At 32.7% G+C, this 18,049-nt stretch overlaps 1 protein-coding gene across 1 annotated transcript; it reads left to right on the forward strand.

Annotated features, from left to right (window-relative positions):
• Window positions 1-1,546: 1,546 nt before the first annotated feature.
• LOC124363726 (protein ABHD1) lies at window positions 1,547-17,346 on the forward strand. The gene is given in 14 exon segments (XM_046818988.1): window positions 1,547-1,629; window positions 2,286-2,496; window positions 2,895-2,954; window positions 2,956-3,119; window positions 5,555-5,677; window positions 7,726-7,748; window positions 7,751-7,903; window positions 9,088-9,233; window positions 15,399-15,443; window positions 15,445-15,565; window positions 16,089-16,144; window positions 16,146-16,160; window positions 16,162-16,224; window positions 16,226-17,346. Coding segments are annotated over 14 exon segments (1,338 nt in total). The 3' UTR covers window positions 16,301-17,346.
• Window positions 17,347-18,049: the final 703 nt, after the last annotated feature.

Genomic DNA, 18,049 nt, shown 5'->3' on the forward strand with positions numbered 1-18,049 from the left:
TGGCATGATTGGCCATTGATGACCCATAGCCAATATTTGTTAAATCATGTCATGGACCACTAATAGCCCACAAAGAATCCATAATTCAGAAAAATGTGATATTAAGCAATAATTTTACCAAATATTTTGTACGGTCTAATACCCTTTATCAAAACAAAAGAGACATAATGAGGGCCTATCTTACTTGAGTTTCGTCCAGCTCTGGACTTTTAAAAAGTTGTTGCCTGTTTCTAACAGGTATTTCACATTTTGTAGGCAAATACAACATTTACAATGTCAGTGATCCAGAAACTGTTAGGGTGATCTACACATCCATTCAGTAGTATGTCCCATAATAATCACAAGTATGAGTCTTTGGATTTACTAGAAGATCCATGAATAAACATGAAGGCTGTAAACATGAATAAACCGTGATTGGTGTCACTATTCTGCATCAGAATATTCATAGTCTATCAATCAAATCCAATTAGGTCTTTTCATCCATGATCAATTCTAGCTCCTGGATTGCTGAAAGACGGCCATCATCTGTTCATGCCTTGGTTTTTTTTCTTCCCCAATTCATTATTTATTCAGCTGACAAGAAATATTGAGCTTACAATACAACTGCAGTATGACAGTCTGTCACAAAATGTCGCTATGGTGGGAAAGGTTGATTCAATATGAATGTTGAGTTCAGCTCTTTTTCACCTTCAGCTTAGTGCAGCATCTGAAATCTGATGCTGTCTCATACTTGATTCCTGAAGTCTGAAGTCAACGTCCGTCTAAAGAGATAAAAAAATGTTGTTGAGGAAGAAGCTCAAAACGTTTGTCATATATAAAAAATAAACATTTTTATAAATCAGTATTAAATTATTTTTGTAAAAAGTGTAGTAAAACCTTGATTATCGGAAACAATGGGGTCTGAACATGTTTTTGATAACCAAAATTTCCGATGATACAAGTCTATGTTAATACTAAGAACTTCCGGGAAATGAGAATCAGAATCATTTTATTGTCGTCCAACAATTACAAATTGTATTGACAAAGTCAAATGTGATATTAAAAATATCACTAAGTAGGCCTACAGAGCCTAAAATAAATACAACCTATATCTATGTTAAAAGTTTAAAATCGTAAGTCACTAAAATTAGCATTAAAAATCTCATCTACAGAATAAAACGTTTTTCTCTTGAGCCACTCCGCAACAACATTCTTAAACCTACCAACAGAAATTGATCTAGCACTTAATGGTAACTTATTGAATAGCCTAGCTCCGGTTATTGCATAGTTCTGTTGAGTTTTACTTAACCTAGCATATTGTACATCAATTGTATTTTTAATTCTAGTGTTGTGTTCATGGTTAAAGCTTCTAAGATTGAAAGAGTCGAGATAAACGAAGATACACTCAAATAGTAATATTACTGTATTATTTGATAACATGTACAGAACAAGAAATATTTTAAGGAACTGTAACAATGAAGTCAGTATAAACTTCTTTGTTCTTGAAAAAAATCTGAGTCAAAATTAAACACTGAACTCTGCACTGCCAGACAAGCACTGAGCGACAATGGGGAAACAAATTTTGCTGCTGCCAGCAGGGTTGGTAAGTGCGGCACTGGCATTCCAAGATAAGATGCGGAAGAGGCGGTCGTAGAAGTGGTGTAGGGGTAGCAAGATGGTGATTGGTGACTCATCTACTGATGATACAGTGCGCAGAGTTAACGGTGATTACGGTGCGCAGCTCGGAAGTTGTTACATACTTGTAACAAACACAAATATGTTCAGTAATTTAACATCTTTTTAACAACTAATAGTAGTGGAAAGAGCTGATTCTTGTAATTAAAAGCAGGCAGTATACATGTGATAATTTGTATTTCATTAGGACAATACGAAATTAATTAAAAACTTTACAAAAGATATCTGAGATTTTGTTTCAATCAGATACACTGTGGTTACTTCAGAGCATTACTGATCAAAAAATGTGATTAACGAAAGCAAAAGTATGCTTAGCCAATCTGTTTTAATGCCAATATAAGTTTTATTTCAAACTAGCAATTAAAATTTTTAAGTATATTTTTAACACAAGTACTAAACACTAAATATGTTGTATTCTACGTTAAAATACAACATGGGATAAGAGGCTAAGAGGGTCCTCAAAATGCATTGAAGATTATTAATGGATATTCTTCAAATAAAATATTAATTGCTATTTGCTAAAATATTATGTGCTTATGTCATGTTGGGAGGAGGTGTGAAGAGTCATACCTTCATTTATTTAAGTTCCATTTATGTGATGTTTTTATCAGAGAACCACTTCTTCTCAACTCATCTGGAAAATTCTGAACATTCTTGGAAAGCAATGTTACTTTAACGAGGAGAAAATTCTGGCCGACTGTGTGGTGTTTTGAGTCCAGAGCCCAGACAGTGATATCCAGACTTGGTGCGAGGCCAAGTCCTGCCAGGACATTCAATATACCAGTGAGTGCGGTTATACTGTCTCGGATATTCAGTATCCAAGTGAGTGCTATCCTGTCAGACATACAGTGTTTTATGCAAGTGCTATCATATCAGAGAATCTGATCAGTAATATCCCAAGTACAGAATATATGTTTTATTTAAAATTGAGATTAGTGGAAATAATCATTATTAAAAAATAAACCTGTTTATTAATGGAACTTTACATTTAATTGAAAAAAAAATTGGCACAGGGTAATTGAAAAAATTGAATGTAAAATATGAGATTTGTGTTCTGAGCGCCCAAATTTATCTTTGGATTTTAGGGACTGAACAAAATATGTGTACCCCACTTCCTTCAAAATTAAAACACACACATATATATACTAATTCCTTGCTTTTGATCTAGGCTTTGTCGTCTTTTACGATTGACTGATTGGTAAGTGTTGTGATGGGTGCAGGGAGATGAGATACTGCGGCTGAAGGATGGCGGGGAGGTGGCCTTGGATTGGAGGTCCCCAACGGGAGCTTCAGGACGTTACACCTGTCGTAGTGATCCTGCCAGGGCTGACGGGGGGTAGCCAGACTGACTATGTCAAGGGGCTGGTGCTCAAGTGTCACAAAACCACACGCATCCGAGCTGTGGTCTTCAACAACCGAGGAATTGCGCATCACCTTGAAGGGAAGTTGTGACACAGTGTGATTGATTGTATATTAAAGGACATAGGTTAACTGACTTATAGCCTAACTTGAATGGTAAACAGTGTTATAGTCAATGTGTCTACAATAAAGATATTGTCATTATATATGAATTTTCTCCAGATATGGACTACAAAAAAAGTGATTTGATCTGTCGTAAAGTGGTGGGGTGATCATTTCACATAAACAATGGTTGGTTTGACTGGAGTATGACAGAAAGAAATAATTATAATGGGCCAAATGTACTACTGTTTACTTTTTTTCCTAATCATCTTATCTTTCATTCAACATATGTTAACTTTAGGGGACAACGTCCGACCCATTGGATGGTCATACTATATAGTAAATATGCCTTAAAGAGGCATGACCAGTCCTTCAAATAGTTAGGAAAATGACATCAATAAAATAAATGTTTTAGTAAAATATAGTATTAACCATTGAACCTAAATATAACAATATCTTCATTAATGTATGTCTATATACAAGAGATACAAATACCTTTACTGTTATCAATGTTAACATACGCTGCCTACAGGTGACTCTTTTTTTCAGTTCCAGTTTACGTTGACGCTTGTTTATGTTTTGTTACATCTCTACTTTGTTTCTTTTCATATTTTGACAATGTGTGTAAAACAAAAGAAGCTCAAATCTTATAAATAAAAATAAATCGCAACATGTGTTGCTAAGTGTTAATCTCGATAACGGTTGGACCAATTTGGTTAATCCTGTTTGTGAAATATTTTTTGAGGTCTGAGAAAGGTTTATATCAAGAGAGAAAGAGCTAAAAAGTTGCATGGATTTTTTTTTATTTGGAAAAGATGGTAATAAATAAGTTTTATAATCAAAATTAAACTGGCACTAAACAATTTGTTGACACTTTCAGTTGAATTTCGTAAAATAGGCAGAAACATTTGTTTACAAAGTAAATTTTAGAATAACACTTGATCAGTAGTGATGCAAAAGCAAAGACAAAGTTAATATATAACTTTTATCCAGATTGCACCAGTGACATATTAAAAACATGCAGTAGTAAAAATACTATTTAATCACTGTTATAAAACCAACCTTAACAAACAAACATTGAATATTTTCACTTAAGCTACTCAAAATTGGTATGCTCCCTTGGCATTGTGACATGGAATTTTAAACAGTGGCTTAAAAAAAATCGCACCAGAAATTTCTTAGACCAAAAGATGATGTCAAGGGCTATAAGTAAACCAAAGTAGGTTTTCTGAGAACTATAATTTGTATTTTTTTTATTGGAGCATCAAGGCAAAACCCAGAGCTATGCGTCAGAAATACCATATAATTAATTCAAACCAAAAATATTCCTACATGCGCGAAAACATGATCCAAGAGTCAGATTAATTCTCTGATCCTCTTAATCATGAATACCATAATAATACCTGATGTACGCTTACTTTAAGTCTGTAAAATTTCATAGGACTCCATCATAAGTGCTTTTATTAAGCAGTATAAGGACTTCGATTTTTTGAAAAATTGTATGCTAAGCTGGGCATAATAGCTAGTATGGATTAAAGCTGTAACTTTATCTTATCTCAAAAAGATTGGATGCTTTGTCAGCAGATAGGGCACTGAAAAAGCTGTAATGGTTTATTATCTGAGAGGCTAGGTAAAGGTCATGCTGAGTATGTTGATAACTTCTATAACAGTTTATCGCTGACAAAAAACTTATAGCTGAAAAAACTTATATCATTGGCACAATGTAGATAGACTAAATCACCCAGATTATAAAAAATCTAAAAAGGTATCTAAAAAATATAAAAAATGAGGGACAATGGCCCAAATATTACAAGGAAACTATGGTGGAGAATGTGTATAGATGAAAATAACAGTTCTTTACATATCAAATTAATATGAAAAACACAAATAGTTAAAAAATAAAGAAATAATAGGAATCACTAATGCTTTCCTTTTGTGTAATAAACAAACAAACGCAAAAGGCTAGAAATAAATTGAACAGACTCATGTCCATAATAAAAAAAAAAACTGATGAACCCTAAAAATAAAAACAACATAGCCATAAAAATTCAAAATGACTGAAAAAGGCAGACCTCTACTAAGGCACTGCATTGTTTGTATTGGAAATGGATCAAGAAAAGGTACAACTTATATCTGCAATGCATGTGATGACAAGAATTGAGAAATCTTCATCAGTCTATAAACGTAACAGTAAATTATGCAATTGACTTCTTTACTTATATTCTTAGTTTTAAGTATCAATACTACCTTCATATTAATAGTTATAGGCCTGAAATCATTATTAACAAAATGGGCAAATGTATAATAAAATAATGTTTAAATCATCATTTTGGCAGTTATGTTTCTGAAATAAATAAAGCAATTAAAAAATGTAAAGAATCGTATTATTATTAATTAGACAATAAATTAACTTTGAAATATTCTTTCAGACACCAAGAACGTACTGTGGATCAAACTTCGAGGATTTGTCAGAAGTGTTGGAACACGTCGGCGATACTTACCCAACAGCTCTAGTCGGTGCAGTAGGAATCTCAATGGGAGGGTTAAACATTATATTTTATATAATTATCACTGAAATATACTGCAAATAAAGATGTACTGATTTATCATTGTTCAGTGATAAAAAAAAATCAGTAACACTACGTTTCGAAATCTGCAATGTGGTCTCTCTTCCTCAGGTGAATAACTAACCTAACACATGTGTAACCTAATGTGTTAGATTAATTATTTACCTGAGAAAGAGATCAGATTGCAGATCTCGAAATGTAATGTTACTGATTTTTTGTATCACTGAATGATGGCACATGTCTGGATAAAACCTGTTTCCTTCCCAATCCTTTCATCGTAAAAAACAAATTTCAAACAAAAGAATACTGGTTTAATGTTTATATTTATTATATTCATGCCAGATTAGCTTTTTCAGGTGTGAGTTCAACTCCTTGCTCTAACAACATTGTTATATTGATAGTGTCAACTTTTACAATATTATACATATCACTATAAGCATATAAACAGTTACATGAAACAATATATATATATAAATATATATATATATAATTTATTTCAATAAACAATTGAATCGCAAAAAGTACTTGCTCCGCCGGGACTCGAACCCGGATCTCTCACTTGCCGGGTGAATGTGCTACCATTACACCACAGAGCCCTCACTTTTTACGATTCAATTATTTTGTATTTGGCCGTTTCTTTCACATGTATTATGTTTAAATAACCAAACTAACATATGATCGGAAGACCAAATACCTGTCAAATGACTTTTATTTACATTAATTAAATTTGTATAAATGGCAATAATATATATATATACTATATATATATATATATATATATATATATATAATAACAACAGGAGTACTGATATTATCATCATGAAACTCGCATTGTTAGTATACATTTTCAGTAAAAGTTAATTTTTGTACTCTTAATTTTATTACTACAACTAAAAAAAAACTCATTGAAAATGATTGAAAGAGTAGGGAGCCCTCATCACTAAGTATTTCTTTTAAAAGTATTTAAATCTTGTTCCATTCAATGTTTTGTGGAAGAGATAACATAGAATTTAGATCCGGCATATTTTGTCATTTGTGTGTGATAAATCTGTAAACTGGGCGAGTAGAGCCAATTTACTGTAGCCACTGGGTACTGTAGTTGTGTGAATTTCTACCAATTCCTGTATAATTCAAACTAAATATGTATTTGTTGCAATAAATTATTATTTATAATGAGGATATCTATAATGGTTAAACAAGACCAAATACCAGTTGCAAAACAATTCACGAGAATTATGAGTAAAAAATAGTTTAAACGTTAGCAAGTACTTTTTAATCAAGAGATGAAATTAATTCACTAATTTCTTTGTTATTTATTAATTCTACGTTCTACTTCGTCTATTGAAATTGAAGGAGCTCTTTCAGTAATTAATCAATTCTTTATAAGTACATTAATATTATCATTATTTTCATTGAAGATTCTTGGGAGCATTGGAAATATTTTCAGTTAATGTCCACTAGTGTATTATAACACATATTCCAATGTGAATGTTGAGTTTTAGTTCCAGTTCACTCTCCTCTTACGTACAGTATCTGAAGTCTGATGCTGTTGCATACTTGAATCCTGAAATCTGAAGTCATGTTTTTCTGAAGGGCTCCAAAAAAACTGTCGGTAAACAAAGCATCAGATTTCAGATGTTGTACGTAAGAGGAGAGTGAACTGGAGCTAAACTCAGCATTTGGATTGAAAAAAAACCTTTCCCACCATATTAAATACATATTCCATTACATATTACAATATTAATTTAATTTTGCGAGGCCTTTCAGTATTAGCAACTTGTGAAGTTGCCTGACGATGGACTCCTCTATTCTGAAAGGCCTTGCAAAAATTCAGTTGGAATAAGTGTTGTAATTCACTAGTGATATTATTTTTTATTGTTCGATTGAAGGAGATAAAATCGGTCAAACATATTTTTAGTAAAGAACAAACATTAATGGTAAAGAAGATGCTTTAAAAATCGTTGTATAATACAAACAAATTCCATACATTTTGGTTTAAAGGGTTTGATCTTATATGATTCAGGCTGATTCTGGGCAACTACTTGGCGGGAAAGGAGAGGAAGCAACCAAACGATTGAGCGCAGCAATGTTGATCTCTGTGCCCTGGGATGTCTTCAAGGGGACAGAGAGCATTGAGAGACCCATCCTCAACAGGCTGCTCAACTATCACCTTGCAGGCTGCCTGTCAAAGTACTGGCCGGGTGAGACATTACTTTATAGTAGTAGAGTAGAATAAAACAGGTAGTGGAGTAACTAAGGGGGGATGAGGAGATAGATAACACCCCCCCCACAACAAACCACAAAACGATAAAATAAAATAACAGCTATCCAACCTTGTTTGATGTTAAATTTATCTAATTATTCAAATTTATATTTTACACTTTATTCCCGCCCCCATGATGTGGTGTTGTGTTCGATTAGCCTCATTCCCCCTCCCCCCAAAGCCTAGTCCTAGTTATGCCAATGAAAATAAGAACATGTTATGCACTTTACTAGATGCACTCAACACTTGTAATTCAATTTAAAATTAATCTAATTAATGTTGGATATGTTAGTAAAAAAATAAAGTATGTAATTTTTTTGAATAGTTTGTGTTTTGAAAATACCTTTATAATTATTTAATTATAATCAATTAACTATATCAAATACAAATCAAAAACAAAAATGTTGTTATTTTAAAATTGGTTAAGAAATTGTGTTAAATTTTGTTGTTATTAAAGCAGAAACATAATGACGTTTATTTTGTCAAAACAGAAAGCATTATCAAAAACGAAAATTTTCTATTAGTACAAATTGGAGTTGTATCAGACGCTTAAATAGGGGTATGAGGGGATCAAACTACCCCTTCCCCCCACAGAGCTACATTTTTATACTGTAGCAATCCAATTTGTTTGAAAAACAAACAGTTAATTGTTTTACTTTGTAATTAAGTCTTTCAAATTTTAGATTTTGTTCCCATACCCCCTGGTATGCTCTTCAATTCACCCCTCTCATCAAAGTCGTTCTGGTTATACCACTGAGTTGTATCTTTTAATATTTCAAATTAATAAGAAATTATTCTGAGCCTAACGTGTGTATATTGTGAAATTTTATTGAACTAGGAGGTTAATGTATTGTTCTGACACACTTGCGAGTAACCATACCAAAAAACACATGCAGTTGAAATATTACGTACAATGTGTAAGGTCAAATAGTCTTAAAATATCTGATAACTCGTAAATTTGAAATTGCATACCATAAATGTTTATTGTATTAATAAGTACAGTTTAGATTTAATTGTAGATGTTGGCAGAATATTAGCCATCATCATAAGATGTTCACAAAGACGGGTTTATTGCCAAACCCAACATGAGTCTGGTGCCAAAGTGTTGCTGGCTACCTTAAGACTACATATATGACTTCTACCTGCAAGTCAACAAGCAGAACTGCTCCTTATTGTATGACTCAATCGAGTATCTAGGAGAAGTCATAGGAGACACAGGTGCCCATCAAAAGTTCAAAGCAATGCCATGTCCATCACATTTTGAAGAAGTAAGTCATTCTGAGCTTTTTATCTTGTTATTTTTGCTTATTCCCAAATTCTTCTTCAATGCTTATATTTCATCTTCTTAGCATCATACCATCTTTAACATCATAGCATCATTGCTTGTCGTTAAAAAAAATCAAAATTGGCATGGACAAACTTGTGAAAAGGGTTTTTCTTTAATTGAAAAAAATTGTAGGAACAAAATGAATTAAGGTAGTTGAACTATAAAGCTAGCTTCGTGAGTGCAATAAAGGTTATTTGGGTAGAAAGATGATAAAAACTACTACTGTTTTGGAAGAACACACAGTGATAATGAAGAAATGTCTGTTACCGATTTGGAAATGATAACAAAAGTGTCTTGAGTGCAAAATGAAGATTCTCCAAGTTTTACACTGATGGTTTACATCTGACTTCAAGAGCAGGTTTTGGGAATACATAGGAGCCAGAACTGGTATGGAAAGTAAGCCATAGAATTTTAAAGCAGAAATCAGAAAATTTAAACATGTACCAGAAAGGTTATTCAGAATAACACAAGACGTGATGAATGTCTAAAAACCATCTGACGGTTAGGGCTTGCTTCAAAGGTGTTGGTCGCCTATACTTTTTGAGTCGAGGCTAGAATGGGAATGCAGGAATGCTCTAATTGACCTGTTGAGAGAAACAAAGTGGTCTTCGGTTGGATGTTGGCTCATGAAGGCATTCCTAGAAATAAAATAGCAGACCCCTTGGCCAAAATTGGGTTCTGATATATTTTATTTTGAAGGGTCAGAGCTGGGTGTGGAGTTTCCTACTTGTCCCAGCTCTAATAAATGCCTAAGAAAAGAAAGTCATCATAAAATATGAAAAAAATATTTGCTTTATCTGTCCTTCTAAAGGCAGGACTAAACTCCTGACCTAAGGAAGGAGGATTTACATCTGGTACTTGAATGCTAACAAGATCTTTGGAAACATCTAATGACATGGTTGGCTGGCTGATGAATGCAGACTCTCTGGTGAAGCAGAAGAATCAGCAGAACACTTATCGCTGAAATGTCCTGCTGTTTGTGCATCAAGGAAAAGTGTCTCTTATTTTCCTGAGCCCAAAAGAGATTCAGAGAACAGGAACCCATGAATCTTATACATGTTCGTAGAAGCCTTAAGTTTTAAAGATAAACATAAGTAAGAAAGGCGGAAAGTCTTCTTTGTAGGGTCTTTAGACACATTCTTCAAGAAGAAAAAAAATGGGTGATTGTACCTTTTCAATCCAAAATTAGCAATAGTTCTCACTTCAGATGCATCTTCTGCAGGTGTAGCTGCTGTCTTTAACTACGTGATATGTGAGGAGAGAAAGATCCTATACACGCCATGTATGCTCACAGAGGTGCTCTAATTGGTTGTTCTTGTTAGCTGAATAGTCAGCATATTAGCTAATCAACCTTTAGGTTTGAAATCCTGGCATGATCAACATTTTTCACATGCTAAGAAATAACCATCTAAGCCTTATCAGATATAATTTAATAAATGGTATTGGGGTCTAGACCCTCAGATAATCCATAAAAAACTAAACTAATGGATGGTATTACTATTTATTTTCCTATTAAGTTGCTTAAACTAAACTTAGACTATTATAACAAACTAAAAACCAGGAACATGAACTTGTTTTTATTGTAGAGTAAGAATTGTTGTTTAATATGTTTTATGAGGTAGCACTCTTGATCTTCTTTCTTGTTTAAAATGTAGATTATAATCCATTAATTGTATTAGTGCTGGCTATAATGCATTTAAGAACATCGGTACTTGAGTTCAATAATTATATAAGAGAAAAAATGTAAAAGTTTTCCTTTGTTATCACGAGGCATGGTCACCTGAGGAAGCATCTTCACAGAGTCGGCATCCTTCAGGAGGATCCGCTCTGTAGAATGTGTAAGACAGGAGGAGACTGCTGGAGCACCTGCTCTTTGACTGCCCTTCAATAGCAAGGGAGCGGTTTGCCATCTTTGGTAGTTTGGACAGGGGTGGTGAATTTCCCCAGGAGAACCTGATAAGTTGTTTTTCGGCGGTTTGTGGAACTGCTGAAATCATAGACTGCTAGCCTCATGGTGTGTTTTCCAGGGTGCGCAAAAAGCTCTTGAGGCTTAAGTGCATGGCAGAAGGCCATCCCAAGGAAAAAAAGTTGACAACAGAAAGGTGTTGGCCAAAAAGACATATTCTCCAATGTCTTCCTCTATTACTTCCAGTTTTTATGTCTGGTATAAGAAAAAAAAAAAAATCAAGAACGAAAAAAGGTACCGATTTTTAACGCTTTTCAACTAAACTGCAACTTTAAAAAATTCCATAATAGCCTAAAATTGCCATAAGATAAATTTTGTAGTATTACATACTAATGTAGAAGTATATGCATTTGAAGTTTATTTTTGACGATGGAAGGATTGTGAAGGAAACATGATTTTTCCGGACATTTGCCATTGTTAAGTGAAACAAAAAATTCAGTAACACTAAGTTTTGAGATCTGAAATCTGATCTCTTCTTCAGGTAAATAACTAACCTAACACATAATTACAGATCAGGTTAAAATAAACAAATTCATTACCAGAGCGTTGTGACACGCCTATGTCAGGAATCACACCACCATGTTGTGTATCAACTTCACTCTAACTCTAAAACATGCACTTAATAGAAATACTAAACACAGCACTAATTTATTTTAAACTGAACTACAGAATACAGGTCACAATACTTCTGCATTCGTTGACCAACCAGTTACATCTGATTTACCCGAAGAAGAAATCAGACTGCAGATCTCGAAACGTAGTGTTACTGATTTTTTTTTTGTTTCACTTAACGATGGCAAATGTCTGGAAAAATCCTGTTTTCCTTCAAGTTTATGCAAATATTGAGTATATTTATTTAGGATTTTTTAGACGTTTTTTAAGTTTATATATTTTTCAGTACAATATTCTAGCATTTTTTAAAATTCTATTCTTTTTAAATTTAAATTCTTCTATGAATTTACTGTTTTCTTGTATACAATATTTATATTGAAAAATAAGAAATTTTTTACATACTTAAAGTTTTACAAACTCAATCAGTAATGAAAATGTGTATCTTATTAATTAAAGAATTTATATGTGTAAACAAATTCAAGTTAAACTGTAAAATATAAGTACATCACTTCAAAACCTGTTCAGTGTTTTGTATCATACACATTTGGTAAATATTTTCTGATAGAGTCAGAAATTAAATATAACTTCCACATTGTTGCATTTAGTCAACATTGATTTAATTTATTTTGTACTTTAAAAAAGGCACCAGCTGAAAGAAAACTTTTTTTCTGCTTGATTAATCTCTGAAAGAAAATAAAACTAACAAAAAATTAAAAAAAGATTTTATGAAATAAAGTTCAAAATTTATTTGACTGGAGATCATCACCTTTTTTTAAATCTTGTTTTATTGATATGGAATAAACAAAGAAGATAATGAATATATTTTTGTTACAGAGTCAGGGAAGTTGGTTAGAGCCTGCTGGTTGTGAGACATTGATAACTGCCTTAAGGTAATCATTACCTGCATTAATTAATTTTTAAAAACCAATATTTTATAAATACGATTTAAAGCACTGTTATATGCTCAATGTTTATCTAGTGGAAGTTAAACGCACTTGTTAAGGAAATGTAAACTTACTAATGATTCTTCAATTAATTACAATAATCAGGAATATTTTAAAAAACTATTCCTATAAAAAAATGTTTATGTTAGCTACAGCAATTTTCAAATTTTTCTTAGCTAGAATTATCAGTTTGAATTAAGAATATTTTGTGTTATTTTAGTATGAATTTCTGTTGTCAAGTAAAATTAAGGTTATTGGTAATTTTTAAATCAATCAGTTTTAAAGTTGAGTAATCTAAAAGAGCTCTAAAATTTTTGGTTATGTAACATGACTGGGGTAAAATAAATATTGATGCAGTTGTTTTAGAACAGATAATAATTAGTGCAGCTGGTGTTCATCACAGTTATTCAGTCAACTTTACATTCTAACAGATTCAAACAGTTTTTCATGTATTTCCTTTCTCTATTATGTATTGAAAAAAATTGATTATCCATTCCAAGGCAAATGTTTTTCTAATATGGAGTATATAATATATATATTATAGAAGTATACTAACGTATTTAATTTTCAAAAAGATAAGTAGAAAGCATTGGTCAAACATGCTGTGTAATATAAAATTGAAAAAACTAAAGAATGCTAAAAAAATTCTTCCTCATTGTTCTAAGAAAATGTAACAAATGTAAGAAAACAAACAAAAATTTACAAAATCTGAAACAAGCTCATGAAACTAATTATTAAATCCAAGTACCCCTTCAGGGGTTGAATTTAAAATAAATCAATCTAAATCAGTGCCCCTAACAATATGAAAGCTGAATATAGTAAATGCGTATTTACATTTTTTGTTATATTGCTCTTTTGTGTCTTGTAATTTTTGCTAACCAAAATACGTGTGTGTGGGCTGATCCCTAGTTCTTATCAAAACATTTATTTAAAATTTTCTGAACCTAGCATTAAATAATTTAAGTGAAGATATTTATAAAAATTAATACTAACACAGGCATACAAATAACAGTTTAGTTCAATTTTCTAAGCAATCGTCAAACATAAAATTGTTCAAATATTTAATCTTTACCCTTTCACTATTCTGCCCAAACAGTGGTCAGATACTTTCATCAGGCCAACTTAGACTAGATTCAATGGTCATTTAAATGGTAAAATCCATTGAAAAGGATTATTGATCTTGAAGGTTCCACCTTATTCCAAGATCTGCCTGTCAGAAAAATCTGAAACGCCAACCAATACAAAATTACCTAGAATGGTAGATCTATTATTATATATCCAGGAGTTGAAAAATGATTACAGTGATTTTATTCCTCGCAGTGCTAATGCAGAAGGCAGTTTATGTTTCCAGCAGCCACTGAAAAGCAGAGTATAACCTAGGAAATTGATATTATTAGTATTTTTTATAAATATCGTAAGGATGAGGTAAATGTCTTGAGAGGGTTTGTGTATTTTGGAAATTTAGACACAAAAATATCTTAATAAAGACAATACAGGGTCTCCAAAAAAGAATGTGGTGATTTTGAATGGCCATTACTTAAAAACTATTCAAGAATAAGTAAACGATTTAAATGTCAAATTGAAGTTGAAATAAAAAAATTTTGTTTTTCATACAGCATGGGAGGAAACGTTGACCTTTGCACGTGCAGACAGTTGCTCGGTGGCAGTCCACTATTGTGACTGACATGCCTGGCACCAATCATGAGTATTGTTTATGCTGCAACAGAAGGCACAGTGTGTTTTGGTGATATGCAGAATTGAAATTGATTGCTAGTGTGCAGTTTTGATTACAAGTTAGTTGGAATTCGCTAGATGATAAAGCAATTCGTCACTGATTTAACCAGTTTCATGACACAGGACATGTGTTGCACAAGTGATGACAAAATCGAAAAAATCCGACAATCTTCCATCAGAAGCTTGAAAAGCGTATTTGTTCGGTAAAGTCTTCAGTTAAATATCCCAAATCGACAGTCCACTAAAGGTTTTTCAAATATTTGGATAGGCATGGGTGTGCCCATTCCCTAACCTCTGGAAAGTCTTGATTTGATCCCTTTGAACTTTTTTGTTATGTTACATAAAGAATATTGTTTATGCTGTAAATAAATTCGTGATTTGGCACATTTTTTTTGGGTGGATTTCGGAAGCGATCGCAACTGTGACACCAGATAAGATACATAACACTTGGTGAAAAATCGAATACCATTGTGATATTTGCAGAGCAACGAATTGTACTCACACATCCAAACATATTAAGGTATGAAAACAAAATTTGTTTCTATTGTCTTCAATTTGACATTGTAAATCATTTAGTTTTTAATCTTGAATCATTTTTAAGTAACAGCCATTTAAAAAAATTCTGGTATTCTTTTTCGGAGAACTTATTTCAAACTGATATTGCTATATGCCCAGTCTCCATTAGAGCATATTGCAAGTAGAATATTTTTGTTATGTCTGTACCGGGCCAAAAATCATCCTTTAGACTGATAGGGATATCCTTGTTAAGAAAGTCATAATACTTCGCAACTAATCAGTACTGGTTCTAAAATTATCTGAATTTGTGATTATCAGTTTTTCTGTTCTGCAGAGTTCCTCTATCAGGGAATTCGACTCAAACTTCACGTCGAAACAGTTTTGGGTACAAGGATGTGACCGACTACTACAACCACGCCACTCTACATAACAAACTAACACAAGATATGTTTGCCCACTCTCTGCTTAGTGCTGGTGACGATCCGTTCCAGCCTTTTGAAGGTACGTAATAAACTCTTGAGTCGCAAAATAATATTATATTAACCTTCAATCTACAAGATTTATTTCTACGAGGTTCTTTCTTAAAATATCCTCGGGCACTTAAAACTCTCTGATGCTCAGCAAAATCTCATGGAGGAACATTGCATCATAATTGACTCGATTCAGCTATATTATAAGTGAAGCTTTCTGTGAAAATTTGGAACCCTTAACCTCAAATTCATTCTTGTGATATCCTGCAGACAGATTAGCTCTACTCCTTCTTGAGATATCCTGCAGACAGATTAGCTCTATCCATTCTTGAGATATCCTGCAGACAGATTAGCTCTATCCATTCTTGAGATATCCTGCAGACAGATTACCTCTATCATTCTTGAGATATCCTGCAGACAGATTAGCTCTATTCATTCTTGAGATATCCTGCAGACAGATTAGCTCTATTCATTCTTGAGATATTCCTACAGACAGAAGGAAGGGAAGTTTTGCCAGCCCCCTGAGTGGGACAGTTTTAAACCTTATGTTTCAGCTATCCCGGTAGACGCAGCCAACAACTCGGACCATGTTGCCATCGTCGTGACGGCCGCGTGGTGGCCACATTGGGCTTCATGGAGGGCCTGTGGCCCTTCCACCAGGATCAGTATATGTTTGAACTATTTGCTCAGTTTCTTTGAATCTATGTTTTATAGAAACGGGTACAAGCTATTAAAAAGTTACAACCTAGCAGAAAGAATAAATTAAGTCACAGGAGTTTTCTGACATTCCAGTTCATCAGACCTTTCATACGAGGGAACAGGTTGTTTATTAATGCCCGTATAATTTGTTTTAAATAAAATTTAAGAGTTTTATATACTCTTATCTGCATTAAATCATCCCGTAGTGCTTAGTGTAGGGTATTACTATTTGTCACTATTTGGATACTTTTTGGCAAATTTTGTGATGTATCCAACAAAGCAGTGCAGTAAATTACAATCAATTGAATTACGGATAGAATATTTAGACGTGAAACGTAAAAAATTAATTAGACGTCTGATGTGCGTCTATGCTTTCATTGTACTTCATTAATACAACACACCAAAGTACTGTGTATCCATATATTTATTAAAATGTTGTATATTATGTCAAAAGTTTTTTACAGTTTTTAAAACCAAAGCACTTGCGGTGTCCATTTTAAGCACTGATATTTATGTTTTTAGCCACGCTAGTAACACACTTTACTTCGTGGAGCAGACAGAACTTACGCATTCGTGCAGCGACATTTGTCTACTGTGTCCATTTTCACGTTTAGGTGTTCTATCAGCACTTAAAAACCATTTAAAGATATATACTAATTAAACAGATGTTGTCATTCTGTACATAGACATACACAGCACTGGCTGTATTTTATTCTTTTGTTTAAATATTACAACCTTGGAATTCATAATCGAAGATTTAATATGAGAAACATACATTTGTAATTAATTTACATTTACAGTTTAGTTTCTTGTAAAGGACAGTACAAATAGACAATTTTATACTATATAACATTAAACTACCATAATTGATATTTCTGTCCGCTTCTTGGCTGGCAACTATTTGATTAAGTTTTATCAATTTAAGTTATTAAACTATCTATGGCCAGAATGACCTCAGATAATAAGATTATCTAGCATAAGTAAAACATGTTAATATGATTTGTATTGATTTAAACTCAAACCTGTATTGGTTGTTAGGTTGTATGTGAGGATAGGTTTGAAAAAAAAAAAAACAAGAGAATACCATAAAGATGTAACAGTGAAAGTATTTGAGTACACAATGCTCCAGTGAATAGTACAACTATCAGTTAAAGAGTGCTTTGAAAAAATGATATCGTTTAAGAAGTGAATTTTAATAATCTAGTTTGTTATAAGATCTCTAAGTTATTTCTATTGGATCTCTAACCTAAACTCCCCAAATCTGACCATTTAATCACCAGCTTTCCTGGTCAGCTAAAATTCTCTTGTCCAGGTAGGCTCTTTTTATTAATTCATACCACATAAATTATTATAGAGGCACTGTTGACGTAACTCTCTCCAGTGGTGGCGGCGTGTGTGGCATTAGGCTCAAGCGATTATTTTTTATTTACCGTTAGAATAGCAAATGTGTCACAAAAAGTTGACTTTAATAATTACATAGTCTGGAAGTTTTAAGCCTTCCTCTCCTCAAAAAATGTCTTAATCAATTTAATTAGGAGCCTGTGTTATTCTTCAGAAAATTCAGTTTAAAATTAATGGTAAAACGTCCATATTATTAATTAAGTTTACTGAACCTGTATATCTGGCTGATCATTACAGTTTCTAAAAGAAAACTAAGTCGTTAATGATCTAGTTATTTTAAAGAAAATTTTGGTTTCAAGGTCACATTTTTTTTAGCAATCAAGATGTTGGTTTTAAAAACTTTCAATAGTATTTTTTAGGTCATAAATATCAATCCTTTATTTATGTCTGATTAATGATTAATCAATATTAATCA

This window comes from Homalodisca vitripennis, chromosome 5 (assembly GCF_021130785.1).
Source record: "Homalodisca vitripennis isolate AUS2020 chromosome 5, UT_GWSS_2.1, whole genome shotgun sequence".
NCBI lineage: Eukaryota > Metazoa > Arthropoda > Insecta > Hemiptera > Cicadellidae > Homalodisca > Homalodisca vitripennis.